At 55.1% G+C, this 15,675-nt stretch overlaps 1 protein-coding gene across 2 annotated transcripts; it reads right to left on the bottom strand.

Annotated features, from left to right (window-relative positions):
• Positions 1 to 3,764: 3,764 nt before the first annotated feature.
• On the bottom strand, positions 3,765 to 14,826 carry Ackr3 (atypical chemokine receptor 3). Of its 2 annotated transcripts, none has more exons than XM_047547685.1 (2): positions 14,719 to 14,826; positions 3,765 to 5,645 (listed from the first exon to the last, which is right to left on the bottom strand). In XM_047547685.1, exon 2 carries the CDS (start codon positions 5,621 to 5,623, stop codon positions 4,535 to 4,537), a length of 1,089 nt encoding a protein of 362 aa, XP_047403641.1. In that variant the 5' UTR covers positions 5,624 to 5,645; positions 14,719 to 14,826; the 3' UTR covers positions 3,765 to 4,534. The 2 variants fall into 2 exon arrangements, with proteins under 2 accessions (XP_047403641.1, XP_047403643.1); XM_047547687.1 differs by lacking the exon at positions 14,719 to 14,826 and adding an exon at positions 7,119 to 7,141.
• Positions 14,827 to 15,675: the final 849 nt, after the last annotated feature.

The raw sequence follows: 15,675 nt of genomic DNA, 5'->3' as shown, positions 1-15,675 counted from the left end.
CCTGCCCAAGTTGTGACCACTGAAATGTCTGCAGACGTTGCCACCTGTCTCCTGGGAGGCAAAGTAGCAGTTTGAGGTGGACATGGGCCTCGCGTTTTCAGTCACTGCCCACAGGCAGACACTTCCCCTCCCTGTGGGTCTGGAACGCACTGCTACGAAGAAAAATACAGACGACGCCCAGAGGAGGCAGACAGGGCAGGCCTCCGGCTGCGACCAGCACCTTGCAGGGACTGAGCCACCACCTCGCGGAGCAATACCATCTTCATCTGCCTCCACAGCAGGAAATTGAGGTTTAGCAAAGTGAAACCCGACAGTACCTCTGGCTGCCCTGAGTTATGGCAGAGTCCCAACTTTACGGAAGGCGGACCTCCACCCTGCGGCCCAGGCTCTGGCCAGGCTGTCGCAGACCTGACCATGGGGACCGGGTCTGTGCGTGTGTATTAGCTACACAGGCTGTAGCACGTGCCCGTGTCTGTGTGCGAGCACGTGCGTTTGCTTGTGTGTGCGTGCATGAAAACAGGTTTCAGGTAAGCAACCTCTACTAAAAGGGCTGACCAGGAGCCAGACCTCTTCACCCATTGCAAAAGGGAATCAGCCTTGGCCCATCCCAATCGCACCCGTTAATTACCGTCTGTGTCCTCGGGGAGAGCCCTAGGCCTAGCAGACGAACATATACCCCTGAGCCGCTGCCGCCTGGAGACCAAGAAGTCCTCAGGCGCACGGGCAATAACCCGGTGCTCGGCCGGAGCTCGACACCAACGTCCAAGGGGTCTCATCCCTGGGTCCTGGCATGAGCACTCGTGGGAGCCCTCAAGGGACAAAGAGCCCTGGAACAGGCAAGGATGTGCTCCTCGGTGCCCACGGAGCTTCACGTCCAGCATCCTCGGTGGTCACGCTTTCCTTCTTCACTTGCAGAAAGCCTAGGGTGTGAGCAAAGCAAGTCGCTCACACGTGGAGCCAGACGGAAAGCATTTGATGTTGACTCCCCAGAGGTCACACCGGGGACCTCTGACATCTCCCCCACCAAGGAGGGAATGGCGGGCATGAAGACTCCCCTCTCTGGGGGCGGGTGGCGGCTCCAGCAGGCAACGCCCAGGCAACCCAGGCAGTTTCCCTCCCAGCTCTGAGGTCCACCCATACCCAGGACTCCAGAGGCCCTCAGTGGCTGAGGTGGTAATAGCTTTCTTGCCACCTTGGAAGCTGGTGTTTTTAAAGACCTGGTCACCAAAAAGGATGACCCTGCAACAGAAGAATTCCAGACCCTCTGGTCTCTGGATCCCTAGGAGGCCAGAGGCCTGCCCAGCCTCCCCACACCGGATCCGCACCTGACACTACTCCTTCCACCACCTCCATGTCCACTTCCAGGGTGGGACAGAAGTCCTTGTCCATCTTGGAAGACGAACTTCTCCCTGCTGTATCTTTTGCATCCCATCACCTGCATCTCTGGCCTCTGACATCGCTCCAGGGAAGGATGTTGCAGCCTAATTCAGTGTAAAGTTTTGGAGTGCAGATAACCTGGGATCCATCAACAAGTCTTGGAGTCCCAGACAGGACAGAAAAGGGAATTTCTAGAAGAGGCAGGGAACACTTAGTCACCAGAGCATCCAAGGGTGGAACCTGCACCCTGGAGACAACAGGCCACAGAGGCATCTCCAGAGCCTGGGCCAACAGCGGCAGTGGGGATGTGGAGGTTTCCCCTAGAGCAAAAGGGGTGGGCTCCTGAGCCCGGTGCTATTGCAGGCTCACACTCTGTTGTGAGCGAGCTGTGCCGTTAACACGGACGCACACGCTGTGTCTCTCCACGCTGTCAGAACTTGGTGTGCAACAATAGATTCACAAGCCTCACCAATCTCCTTGACTAGTTCACTGAGTACACAGGGTTCACGAGAGGTCACGATGTGACAATCATCTGTTCTTTGATTCCATTCCAATCTTAACTACTAATAACATTCAAGTCACACACCACACGTCACACAAAGATAGAGATGTCACAAAATAGCTGAGAAAGGGTTAACAGTGGCCACAGAGTTTAAAGAGTCCCCAGTGAGATCAAGGTGGGAGCAGATACAAATTCAGGTTGCTCAGGGGCATGGAGCTAAGGGCAGGGGGTCAAGGCCAGGGTCCTGATGGCAGGCAGCTTCAGGTGGACAGGTCAAGCAGGAAGTGTGAACTGGCTGAAGCACCAGGGCCCCTCAATGGTTCACCCATTGACCTCCTGAGTTCCTGGTCTGTTGACCCCTGATGCATCCACTGGGGAGTCGGATGCGATGGTGGGTCAGTGTGCACCTCTCTGCCTTTGTCTCAGAAGCCTCTCCTGGTGTTCAGTGAGGGGCTGCAAGGTTAGGTGGTCTGCAGTGTCTGCAAGCTCATGGCCGGGTTTCCCGGATGTGGGTCTGATACACCCATGTGTCCATGTGCTCTGATAACTTAATAAATTCACAGGTGGTGATTTTAATGAACGTGATTAGTTTACCCATGGATTTGTGCCGTATGCTTGTGCTGCACAGCTGGGGTTATTTTTCCTCTCTTATTTCTCAGAGTGTGGTACTGGGGGTTGAACCCAGACCCTAGGCATCTTTCCGCTGAGCCGCATCGCAGACCTTTATTTTCTATTTTGAGACAGGAGCTCACTAAGTTGCCCAGGCTGGCCTGGAACCTGTGATCCTCCCGCCCCACGTGGCTGGGATACAGATGTGCACCCCTACGCCCAGTAGGGGTCACTCCTCCTGGTCAGTCCTGCAGGCCCAGCGTCTGTGGTCACCCACATGCCCAGACAAGGCACCGAGCTGCTCAGCCTCGGCCCTGGCACTTGGTAGGGGGTAGCTCAGGGCACACTGCCGCTGTACAGAGGGAGAGCTCAGGGCTGGGCAGCTGCTGTGCATAGCGGGAGGGGCTCAGCCAGCAAGCCTGCTCTCTGTCCTGCCTGTCCCCCTCTGCACTCAGTGGTCACCCTGGGCTACAGAGCGGTAAGAAAGGAGTCCGTGGTCCCGTGTGTCAGGGGACAACAGAAGGAGCCACCAAAGCAGGTGACACAGGAACCTCTGTGTGTGGACGAGGAGCCCCCGCCACCGCGCATGTGCCTACTGCATACCTGAACTCCTGGGCAGGAGGGGTCGCCTGAGGGGAAGGGCCGCACAGCTGAGCGCTGGACTGACTCACCCGTCTCCACCCCTCCTCCCGAGCCCACTGCCCGGGGAGTCTTGGTTTGCACTTGAACTCCAGGCGCCTCAGCGCAAACACCGGCCCATTTTCAAGGTCGGAACGTGTCCGGGTCACAATTTCCCCGACTTCATGTCCCCTTGCCTTACTTCTCCGTCTTGCATTTTAGCGAATTGTTCTGCTATTATCCCAGCCTTCCGGGCAGTGACGTCCCCCGATTACGCTGCTTGGACCAAGGCGGGAGTGTGCACCAGTGGGCGTGGGCACGTCAGCCCCCGTGGAGTCAGAGAGCCACTGCCTGGCCTCAGGTGTGAGGGTGGTGACAGGCGGCCCTGGGATCCCAGCAGTCCTGGCAGATCCAGGCCACACGCCTCCCGCTTCTGCCTCCGCAGACACCTGGCTGCACACGGCCCACCACCTCCCTCCCCAACACACCACCGCCTGGAAAGCGCGCTAGAAGTCACGCCCTGTGCCACTCATCCACCCTGGCCCCTGGGTTTTGCTTCATGGTGGCTGTCTCTTTAAATACATTTACTCAGCTGGCCTGTGTGTGCCATGTACATCCACGCAGTATCGCGCTTTCACAACTGGGGTACGGATGCACCCTTAGGAAACAAAATTCTTTATTAAAAAAAATAACTTACAAATTAAGAGAACTCTGTTCATTTTGTGCACAGGCTTGCAGCCTGGAACGGTCTTCTTTTGCTTTAAATGTAACTCTGCAATACTATTAACGTCCCAAACTGCACGATGGAGCAGTTTCTGTTCCATATCCTGCGCTGGTACAGCACACCACACAGATATAAAACTATTGTAAATAAAACATTTCAGCCAAGACTGGCATATATTTATATATATATATATCCATATATATATATCATTTTAAATCAGCTAACAATTATGTCATCTTTAGTCAAAACTGAAGTCAAACTAAACTTAAAACTACAACGATCTGAGTATGTCAGCATTATACCTCCCATACAATATTTAAAATATATTTAACTTTGAAATACATTTATAAGGTACGCCAATAGTGAGAAAATAAAGTCTTAAAACTTAAATACAAGTCACCATATAAAAATTTCAGGAAGCCGCAGAAGATCCTATTGTACAGACGTCCAGGCAAGCCTGTCCTGAAGCTGGCTCTGACACTCAGGGTTGGCTGCACGGCCCAGCTCTGCCTTTGCAAAAGAGTCGCAACGCACAGCTGGCAACAGCTGCAGTGGCGTGGAAGGAGAGGAGGACGCGCCCCATCACGCCTCTCCTCTGCACGTCACTCGGGCATCAAGACCCAGAGCTCCCTTGCTCTCCTCTGGACGCCATGCGGCCCCAGCCGTGTTCACAAGCTCCCTGTCCCTGGCCTCTGCGGAGCAGGTCATTTGGTGTTCTGCTCCAGCGCCGAGTACTCCGTCTCCGACACTCTGGAGGCGTCGATGAGCTTGGTGAGGCCCGTTTTGGCAGAGTACTTGAAGATGAAGGCCTTCATCAGCTCGTACCGGTAGTTGCGGTTGATGAAGCTGTAGAGCACGGGGTTGACGCAGCAGTGCACCAGGGACAGGCACTGCGTGACGTGCAGCGCCGTGAAGAGCGCGTTCTCCAGCTGGCAGGTGAAGGGCAGGTAGTGCAGGATGGAGAAGATGTCCAGCAGCACCACCACGTGGTAGGGCAGCCAGCACACCAGGAAGACCACCACGTAGGAGAAGATGATCTTCCGGCTGCTGTGCTTCTCCTGGTCGCCGGACGCCGAGATGGCTCTGGCAAGCAGGAAGTAGAAGACAGCTATAATGGAGAAGGGGACGGCGAAGCCCAGGACAACAGAGACCAGCTCCATGCCGATCAGCCACTCCTTGATGCTGTGCTCGGGGTAGAAGGACCGGCAGTAGGTCTCATTGTTGGAAGCAGACGTGACGGTCTTCAGGTAGTAGGTGTCCGGCAGAGACACGCAGAAGGCCAGCAGCCACACCAGGACACACACGATGCGGCGCACCGTCTTCTTCCTGCGGCTGGAGGTGCTGGTGAAGTAGGTGATGGAGAGGTAGCGGTCCACGCTCATGCAGGTGAGGAAGAAGATGCTGCCGAAGAGGTTGATGGAGAAAATGAGGTGTGTGACCTTGCAGGTGAGCTCGCCCATGGGCCACTGGTTGTGCTGCAGCAGGCTGACCACCCAGACCGGGATGGTGAGGACCACCCACAGGTCCGCGATGGCAAGGTTCAAGATGTAGCAGTGGGTGGCGTAGCCCGTGGTCTTGGCCTGGATGTTCACCCAGACCACCACAGAGTTGGCGATCATGCCAATCACGAAGACGAAGATGTAGATGAAGGAGAGCGTGTAGAGCAGGAGGCTCTTGTGGGGCATGGCGGGGCACTGCACCGTGTCCACCAGGATGCAGTCGCTGCTGTTGCACGGCCAGCTGATGTCAGAGAGGTTCCCTGGCTCCGTGTAGTCGAAGAGATGCAGATCCATGGTGGGCGGCAGCGAGAACCACCTACAGCGGGCCGGAGAGATGGGAGAAACACTCAGTAGGGAAACTCGGCCACCAGGCAACACTTTTCCGGGGTCCTGACAAGGTCCCGCGGTTTTGCTTAAGTTCTAAGGTGTCCTCAAAAGTAAGGAGGAAAGACAGCAGCCCCACGAGAATGGGGTCCCATAAAATAAACTCCCAGAGTCCCGTCCACACAGCACCCAGACAGACACTGTGTGTGTCTTCCATCTGTTCACAGCTGTGTTCTCAAGACCCCTCAGCCTGGCGGTGCCCAGGGTGTGAAGGCAACACGGTACAGGGCCAAAGAAACGTCAGGCTGCTGAGCCTGGCCACAGCAGAGCTGAGGGCCTGCTCCTCCTCAGCAGGGGACAGGTCCCCCAAGCATGGCAGGGTTGGTCTGCCCCTGGCATGCTGAACTCCAAGCATCCTGCTTTGGTGTCTGGATGAAAGCATTCAAATCCCCAACCCAATCTGCATTTAAAACATGACTTAGCGCTTATTACTTTTCTGCAAAACTCATGTGCAAACCTAGATCTTTGGCCCCTTAGATTCAGCCATGAGGCCACTTGGAGCTTGACCAGCATGGGTGCAATGCCCTGCAGCCCAAACGCACCCTAAAACCACAGACTTGGGTGGCTGAGCAATGTCAGCTGAGGGCACCAGCCAGCTGCCTCAGGCCCTGGCCTGCGCCTAGTTTTCCGTTCCTTTATTTGTTCAACTGCTTCACGAGTGACACGTGCCAAGACCCGAAGCACAGAGGTCACCACCTGCTGCCTTTCTGGAGGGCTGACATCTGCCAGCTTCCCCCTGCTAACCCGACGTGAGGCCAGCCAGCTCCACGGTCAGCACTTCACAGCCAGCCAGGGCTCAGCCACAGGTAGCCCCGCGTCTGCAGTGATTCTCCACAGACACGTGAGAGCTGCCAGGAGCTGCCCTCCAGTGTCCTCTGTCCCTTGACAGCCCTGAAGTCCCTCCAGGCTGTGGACCTGGGTTGGCGTCACCCCGCCCAACCTCACTGTGTGCTGGGGGGAGTGAAAGGGACTGAGGCCCTCCAGGTCGGCGTCAGTTCTGCCACCTGCCTCAGGTGCTGGCTGGCCAAGAGTCAGGCTCACCTGCCAGGCTATTCAAAGTGACTCCACGTTACACATAGGAAATCCTCGAGGCTCCAGAACAATAGTCAGTGGGTGCCAGGTGGCCTTGCTGACTGAGAAACCAAGGTGGGGCATTCCCAGGTTGGAATTCCGGCTCCTCCACCCCACAGAGTCCAACTTAAGACTTGCTGGTTGCCCTGCCTGCATCTGCTGTCCTAAAACAGCCTCGCCCACCTCAGCATTGCCTCAGGGACAAGGCCTAGCCCAGAATCCGTCGGTAGGCGATGCTCAGTGCTCAATGAGCTGTCACCTGTCACCGGCCAGCCACCGGCCAGCGGGAACAATCGACTTCTTTCTCCCCTTTAGCAGAAAAGCAAAACCTCACCTGGTTCTTCTCCACTTCGCAAACTGGCTCTTCCTGACTGCATAATAAAACCCCCAGAGGGTCCAGGAGCCCACGGAGGACTTGCAGCTGGATAGGGCACTCCTTAGGAAAACATGGACAGAGTCCCTGAGGACGGAGAAGACCCTCCACAGCCTCAAAACACGCAGCAGGCCACCTGTTCCTGAATCCCAACACAAGAGACAGTCACAGGCCTGGATGGCTCCTTGGGCGGAATGTAGGTGGTCACACGGAGCCCTCCTGCTGGCCTAACCCAGCCTCAGTTAGGATCTGGGCATCCAGGGCAGCCACATGTCCTCTGCTCCTCTATGGTTTGGGTCACTGGCTCTGTGACCAGGAAGGACCCCATAGCCCAGTGATCCCCAGCCTGTGGTGACATGAAGGCACAGGAGGGTCCCCAGAAAGCAAAATGGAGTTAGGACAAACACACCCAAATCAGGAGACATTATTCATCCTAAGACACAGCTTCAGGGACCCCAAAAGGCCATGGGTACAACAGGGCTCTGGCGGGTGCTTTCCAAAAGACAGGTTCCTGGCCTGCCAGACTGGCCTCAGGGCAGCCAACCAGCCCCAGGCTGCCTCGAAGCCACTCCTGCCACCTCCCCGTGGCCGCTGAGTGTCCTGTGCTGACCCCCACCCTGCACCTGTGGCTCCAGATGAACTTGCTCTGCGCCTCTGCCTGGCTCCAGTGCACAGCGCCTAAGGCAGCGTCCTGAGCCTCTCTTCCCACTCCCTTAAAATGGATCGCCTTTGCGGTGCAGCTTAGTTTAAGGTGCTTTCTCCCCCAAATCTCCTCTGTCCTCAGTCACTGGAAGCAGAGGCCCGCTGGAGGACAAACCGCAGCCCCACACCCTGGGGACCTGAGAGTGCTCTTTGGCAGTGGCTTCAGCCCCTTCTCTGCCCCCACGGGCACAGCCTAGGGCCGGCAAGGACAGCCTCAAGTCCTAGAGCACAAAAGAAAGGACCCACCCTGAGCCTTTCACAGCCTGAACTGGGACCTGAACCCAGCCTGTCACTCTCACACCTGGGAAACTCGAGGGCACCCCGCGCGGTAGCCTGGTGCAGTTCAGTGAGAACGGCCCCAGGCAGGGCGGGGCCCTGAAGAGAGGAGGCTCCTCCTGGGGCCGAGAGGTGTCCTTCAGGCCCCTCCAGTCTCCCCCAGATCAACTCGGACTCTCATCCCCTGCACCTGGCAACTGCTAACCCCCAGTATCCTCCAGGTCAGAGCGAGGTGGGCGATGGGAAGGGCTCAGGGACCCTGACCCAGCCCTTTGGCTCCTGCCTCTGCCCTCTGGGCCTGGGGTCACTGAACTTCTGGGACAAGCATGCCGCCCCCAGCTACGCCCTTCCCTCCCAGTGGGAGATCTGGTGCAGGCGCACAGCTGTCACTGCCCAGGGTTGAAGCCAAGAGCAGGCGGGGAGGCTCCCTCTGGCCCCTGAGCGCAGATCTCCAGGCCCCATCGCCAACCACCAATCACTGGCCACCAACCAGCCTGAAGAGCAGCAACCACACCCAGACTGTCACGGAGCCTCAGGCCCACACCCTGGCCACCCACCTTCTGCTGGCCTGAGTGGCTTCTCGTCCCCACTGCAGAAGGCTCCAGCTCAGAGAGAAAGGCCACCAAGTGACGTGGAGTAATCAGATCCTCCACAGGTTTAAGTGGGGAACTAAAGGACACAAAAAGCCAAAAAGCACCACACAGTAGCTCCGCCTGGAAGCAACAGAGCTTCTTTCCAGAAGAGGATCCCGGCGGACAGAAGGTCCCCTTGTTCAGGACAGGACCTGCCCAGTCACAGGGACCAGTGTCTGAAACCACCGCCTGTGGGTGCCCGTCCAGTGCCACTCCCTGCCGGTCCATCCACCACTGGAGCAGAGAGCTTCAGAGTTCCCTGCCTAGACCTCAGCAGGGGCTGCTTCTGCCAGGAGCAGAAGCTTGGGAGGCCAAAGGAGCCTTCACCCAGCACCCCTCATTTCCCACAGCTGGGGACGAAGCTCCCAGTGGAACCTGAGCATGGAGGCAGGAGGGAGAGGGGACCCTGGTGCGCTCCTGCAGCACCCTCCCATAAACCCAGGGGTTTGCCTGGTCTGACACAGGACCACGCAGATCCACAGGCCACCTCGCTCCTCGCACACGGACCTAATGCACCTTAGCCAGTGCCACAGGTCTGTTTATGCTGGCAGCAGAGCACTGATAACCCAGGGGCCTGAAGGAGACCCGTCACTGGCCTGCTGCTGGACCAACCACAGCTCCTTCCTGCCAGCTCGAGACCAGAGAGCAAGAGAAGTTTGGAATGTAAGTCTGTGTGTTGCTCTGTCTGGGCTCAGTGCCCGCACCTGTACAGGAAGGAGTGAGACCCATCTCACATGCTTCGGGTGTGCGGCACCTGCACAGAAGTTCCAGAATAGACGAAGGGGCTCATAATAAAAGACGTTTCCCATTCTAGGATTTTACAAGTTCACTTATTTCTCATCTTGAAATATTCACAGGTCCCCAAATGTATGTACAAGATATTTACTGAATCGGTAATTGTTTACTAGCAAAAATTGCAGACCACATAAATGTCCATCAACAGAGGAACGGCCCAATAAACTACAGCGCAGTCTGTCTGGAATATAATACAGCTATAAAAAGGAAGGGAGCATGTTTTTTATGAGCAAGGAAAGTTACGACATGCTGTTAAGTGAACATAATCCCTTCGATGCAGGAGAAAAGGAAAACCCACGTGTATCTTCATACGCAGAGGTATGGGCACGGAGGCACAGAGAGCCGTGCCAGTGCAACCCTGAAGGAAGGGTGGCAAAGGGGACAAAGGAGCACTGCAGTTCTCACTCAGGAGCGTCTGTGCTGTTTGAAATCTGACATAAAATCACGCACACTGAAATAGAGGGGGAGCAACCCACAGAACAACGAAGGCTCATGTTCTGCTCCTGTGGACCCCGGAGAATAAACAGTCGTAAGCACCAGTTTGCATCCCTTCTTCCTGATGCTTGCGTTTCTACCCCGTCCAGTCCTGTCCACAAGGTCACTGCTTTGAAGACCCTGCCCGCCACCTGCACTTACCCAGCATCCACATCCACCATGACAGGAGGGGCCAGAGCTGGACATGGCGTCCATCTGGCCCTCCTCACGGGCCCTGGGTCTGGAACGGGCCTCATGCACCCACCCCACTCCTTTCCTGGGAGACGCGCCTCTGGCTTCCGAGGCTTGCTATCATCAACCGCACATCTCTGGCCACCCCCAGCTGCGGCCAGCAGCCCAGGACTTAGCTAAACCCAATGGTTTGCCTGAGCTCACCCCAGTGCTCAGGGCGAGGCCAGAATTAGACGTCTCCAAGTTCAGCGTCTCCACGGGGCGGGTTTGCTCCGAGATCCACATGTCCTCACTCTGGTTAGTTCCTTCAAGAGCCTGCGTGCTCAGGTGTCTGACTCGGGTCAGCAGCTCGACACATCCCCTCGCAGCCTGGGGAGATCCCCGGGGCCATACCCCCACACCCCTGCTGCTCCCAACTTCTCCCCACGCAGCCCCAGCAGGTGTTCACGCCCCCCGGCCCACTGCATTCCTACTGAAGCCCGGGCCTCCCACCAGTCTCCTTCGTCATCCTATGGCCACACAGCAAGGTGGCCTGACTCAGTGAATCAGTAGTCATCACGGCCCCTGAGGACAGTGACCTCAGCCGGCACTGGAACTGGCTTCCAAAGGCCCCTTCTGAGTCCTCACCCAGCTGATGTCTGCAGGGCGCTGCTCTGGGGCAGGTGGAGATGGGGGGCCAGGACCCTCTCCACCCGCCAAACACTGCGGAGGTCAGGCGGGCACAAAGCCAAGCACGGTCCCAGGCATGAGCAGGGCGGCAGGTACCTCCAGCAGCACAGGAGGGCCTCCCACGCTAGTGACCTAGGGGGACCTCAAGAAGAGTGGCAATCCAGGGGCTCCGGGAGGGTACTGACTGCAGAGTTGCCCAGCCCGGGGAAGAGGTGGGAGTGGGCCTTGGAGGGCGGGCAGGGGTGGGGCAGGAGGTCAGGCCAGTCTGCTGAGAAGGTCTTGAGCAAGGCCACAGCTTGGGGCAGAAGCAGCTTAGAGGACGGAGGTGACAGGCCCACCCAGAGGCCTGGAGGGGTGCCCTGTGGCTGGTGCGGCGCTCGGCCCAGGCAGATCAGATAAGGCGGAGCAGGCCCGGCCCTGCGAGAGGGGCCCCGGCCTGTCCAGACCTGCGCCTCCAGGTCACCTCCTCAGCAGCTTTCTGCAACCCGTGCCCTGTGCCCTGCAGTGGAACTGCCAGCAGAAATACAGAGAGCTGACCGTCACCTTCAGTCCCTGTGGCCGCGTGCGCACTTGGAAAATGAGGGCAGGCAGACACCGCGGCACGGAGAACAGAGCTCCTGCACGTCGCCTGTGTCATTGTGCGTTGCTGTTTAACACATTACATCCAGGTGGACGCCAACCAGCCCGCCCGCAAGCTTCCGATGGGCAGCACGGGCAGCTGTCTGCACCGGGGTCACTCAGGGGAAAGCAATATAGTCCTGACGACACCTTCATCCGACCCTGAGTGACCTTATTTTATGCAAGTAAGGAACTGCTTTGAATTACCTGAGAACTCAAAACATAATGAATATGAGAAAAGTAGGAATACCGCAGGCAGAGGAAAGTCCACGCCCATCTGACGCAGGCCGCCTGCTCCCGGGCGCTCAGGCAAACTCCAGGTGAACACGTGGGACGTCTGGTCTGCTCTAAGTATCTGGGGGACAAAATGAACACCACATCCAGAAACCCGATCTGGCCTATTGTGCTCGGCTGCCCAGGGAGCAAAGCTGTGCCCAGCAGAGCAGATCCGAGGCTCCCTCACAAAGGCAGCCGTCTGGGCTGACCCAGCGAGCGCGAGCCTGGCTCTCCTTCCCACCCGGCTTAGGACCAAGTGGGAGGTCGGCCTGGCTAGGAGGGCTCTTCACCAGCGCTGCTCTCTGGAGACACAGGAGCCTCCCGCAGCGACACCGGGAAATCTCGGGCTCTTCCTGTAACACCGAAGGAAGACGTCCTCGAAGGCCCCCGGGACCACAGGAAAAGCAGGAGGCGCAAGCTATCTGACCACCACAGCCCTGGAAACTCGGGCTCCCGGGCTACCCGGGCCTTATCTGTCCCCCTGCCAGCAGTGGTTCAAGGCCATCTTAGATAGCCACAGCCCCTCCACCCTCTGAGACCCTGGAACAAAACGCAGTCTGCTTTCAAATCCACTTGAAGCTCTGCAAAATGGTCACCATGAAGTTATGCCATCCCTGGTCACTCTCATAACGAAGCAATAATGGTCGTTTTTGTTCTTGTCTGTGGGTGGGGGTCTGTGGTGGTTGTTTTGTCATTCCAAACTAGTAGATTCTCAGTACCGACAGCATCGAATGGAACATTCCCAGCAGAAAGCCTTCAAGGACCAAAACCAGGGACACCCTCCGGGCCCCGTCCTGGTCTCTCTCTTACTCTTTATCCTCTGCTTTCTTTATAATAGAGAATATATGTCCTAGAGCCAGCCTTTTGTGTATGTGTGGACTTTAAAAAATACTAGACATGACAAAGCTTTTGGTTTCATTCTAAATTATACCTGCATGCATATAATCCAACTGCACAGCATTTTAATACCATTCCTGTTGCTAAGAGTAAAACTAAGCCCCCTGGTTGCCTGGTTTAAAAGTGCAAATGCCTTCAGGCCCCAAATTCCATTCATGTTCTGCAAAATCACTGAGAAAAAAGTTCTAAAGACCTGGGATCTCTGAGGCCCTTTGCCTTCCCTCTTACCGTTTATAAAGTGACTGCCCTCCAGCCTCAGGTTGGAGTAAACGTCAACCAGCTTCCCTCCTGTTGACTTGAAAACAGGAGCTCTCTGCCCAAAACCACCACACAAAAAGCCACTGTTCTGATTAAGTAGGGTGTTCTGTGCGGTTTTTTTTTTTTTCTTTCTTTCTTTCTTTCTTTCATCCAGAAAGCCTATACTGGGCCTGTTCTGGGCCTGATTAGAAATCATAATACCTTCTCTACTCTCTAAGGACTTGCTGTTAAACAGGATAGACTCACCTCCAAAGTCACCAAGTCAAGTATAAGCTGCTGCCTTGGAACTTTCTGGGACTTTATAAAAATTACAATTGCAAAGCATGATCTTTAAAAAAAAAAAAAAAAAGACCCACACATAACCGTTCCTCAATTTCCCGACTTCTGCACCCTTCCCCCGCCCAGGCTCCTGGAGGCTGTGGCTGAAGCTCGGCACATTCAAGTGTTTATGGCAGAGAAGGGAAAAAAGAGCAAATTGTTTCCAAGCTGGAGCTCCTGCAGCTCCGCCCTAGAGAAGCCTTTGCATCTGGGCTCAGCTCCTGTTCTGAGGGGAGCAAGACCAGGGGCTCATCCCTTCAAATCCACAGAAAGCGCCAGCACGGAAATCAGAAATCCAGCCTCCGCTGCCCGTGTGAGGCATGCCTATTTGATCTCCACATTTTCCCGGAATAAATAAAGGGACACAAAGGCGGCATCTGCGTTTTAGAAGAAAAGAAAGTTGCCTCATAGACTAACGGCTGAAGTTTCAGGGGATGTCACTGCCCCAAGGGGCTGTAAACCATTTACGGAGGCCCACTCCCACTTTCGAGAAACTAATTAATCCTGTTGTAAGCAAATGAATGGCAAGAAAGAGAAAGGGGAGAGAGAGAGGGAGAGAGAGGGAGAGACAGCCAGTCTGACTTTTACAACTTCTCGTTCCCCCTGGTAGTTACAAGTCTTGGCTAACCACCCATTCCTGACCTCACCTCACAGTACTTACCCTCAGCCACCCCTGAAATCCACACACACATTAACAAAATGGAACAAAATTCACTTTTGGCCAAAGAATATATGTAGATGATCAAATACTAGGCTTTTGTGTGGTGCTTTTTTTCCAATTACAGTTGGACTTAACACTTTCTAAGAGAATAATAAATACTTAAATTAGATTAGCAAGGATGTAATCGAGAGACAAGAAGACACCAGGGTTGTATTTAACATTCCCATTTACAGCTTCCGGACTATAGGATCTGGTAATCCCCCAAAGCGCTGAGTTCAAATACATTTTGGATTCACAGAGATTCTCAACCCAGCTTTCTGGTTCACTTAAGGCTGCCTCTTTAAGTGTTCCTCTTCCTGGAATTACGGATTTACAGCCAGGTCTAGCCAGGTCCTTAATATAACAGGAGCAAAACAGGTACCTGTGGTGCCAAGCTGATCCCTATGCCAACTCTGGGCAAGCAGAATGGATGGTGTGCCTTCTCGCCAAGGTCCCTGCCTCCTGGAGCTTATGTGCCCACAGCAGCAAATGAACACCAGATTCCTCAACAAACACACGTGGAAATCGCCTTGCACCAGGGCCCCACGCTTTCTGTAGCAGAGGTGAAGCCCCGAGTCCGCAGAGGCACTTTGCAACACAGAGTTAACAATGTGCAGCCTGCACTTCCAGAAACCAGACTCCGGCACCCACCTCAGAAGGCAGAGCCTCCCAAAGAGCCCTCTGAGCTTAAGAGCGAGAGCTCTGCCTGCCCCTGCCTTTCTCAGCAGGCTGCTGCCCCGCACCGCTTCCTTACCTCGGGCTGGCTGGGCTGCGGTGTGCCTTCCCGGCTACAGCTACGGGCTTGCTCTCAGCGCTGAGCAGTTTGGAGGAACTGTGAGCCCCAGGCTGCAGACGAGTGTTATATAAGCTGCAGAAAGGCGCCTCTAGGTGGCAGCTTTGCACCCTCATCTCCTTCCCCTGCGCTCCCTGCCCCCCTCACACAGGCGCGCATGCAGGCACACACAGCACACACACCCTCTGGTAAGCCTTCGCTAGTGTCGTTTCCTGCACACGCACACTCTTGGGAAACCCCAGCCTTCCTTCATTTGCAAGCTCTAATGAACCACAAGGTCTAGACCCCATGGGGGAAAGTGTCAGCAGAAGAAAAACTGAAAGAAATCCTAGTGCTTTGCAAAATCATCAAATATTTATCTGGTCTCAGGTAGATCTTTAATAATCCCATTAACACCAGGAGTTCCTCTGAATGCCCCTAGCTCTAGGGAAGACTTTGTTCCCAAGACAAATTACCCTGAACTTCTGAACTTCGGTGTTGATTCATTAAGCCTGTGTTCTCTTTGGTTAATTCTTCCGAAACACAAGTCCCAGTTTTGGTATGAGCAACTAATCGGTACTGTACCATATAACTCAAAGTTAGGGAAAGTCCTGTTGTAATAGGTCTTAATATATTTTATTTTATACATTTATTTGTAAAGGTCTGTAGGTGCAAAATCCTTGAGACTCTCTAAGGGTGTTCTGCAGAGCCTGCCAGACACACATTAAGTACTAATCCATGTCTTTGATAATGTCCTCTCTCTAGTGAGTTTAGCAAACACTCCATTATTATCATCATCATTATTAACATCTCTGTTCTTATCTAGGAGCAGATTGCTAAAGTCCTGTCCACGGAGGAACTCAACCTAAACACGTTTCAGTGTCCTGCCTCTACCACTCCACTTAGTGAAACCAACCATAAGCCTGCAGGTCTCCCTTT

This window comes from Sciurus carolinensis, chromosome 3 (genome assembly GCF_902686445.1).
Source record: "Sciurus carolinensis chromosome 3, mSciCar1.2, whole genome shotgun sequence".
NCBI classification, from domain to species: domain Eukaryota; kingdom Metazoa; phylum Chordata; class Mammalia; order Rodentia; family Sciuridae; genus Sciurus; species Sciurus carolinensis.
This window is presented reverse-complemented; position numbering and strand designations above follow the sequence as displayed.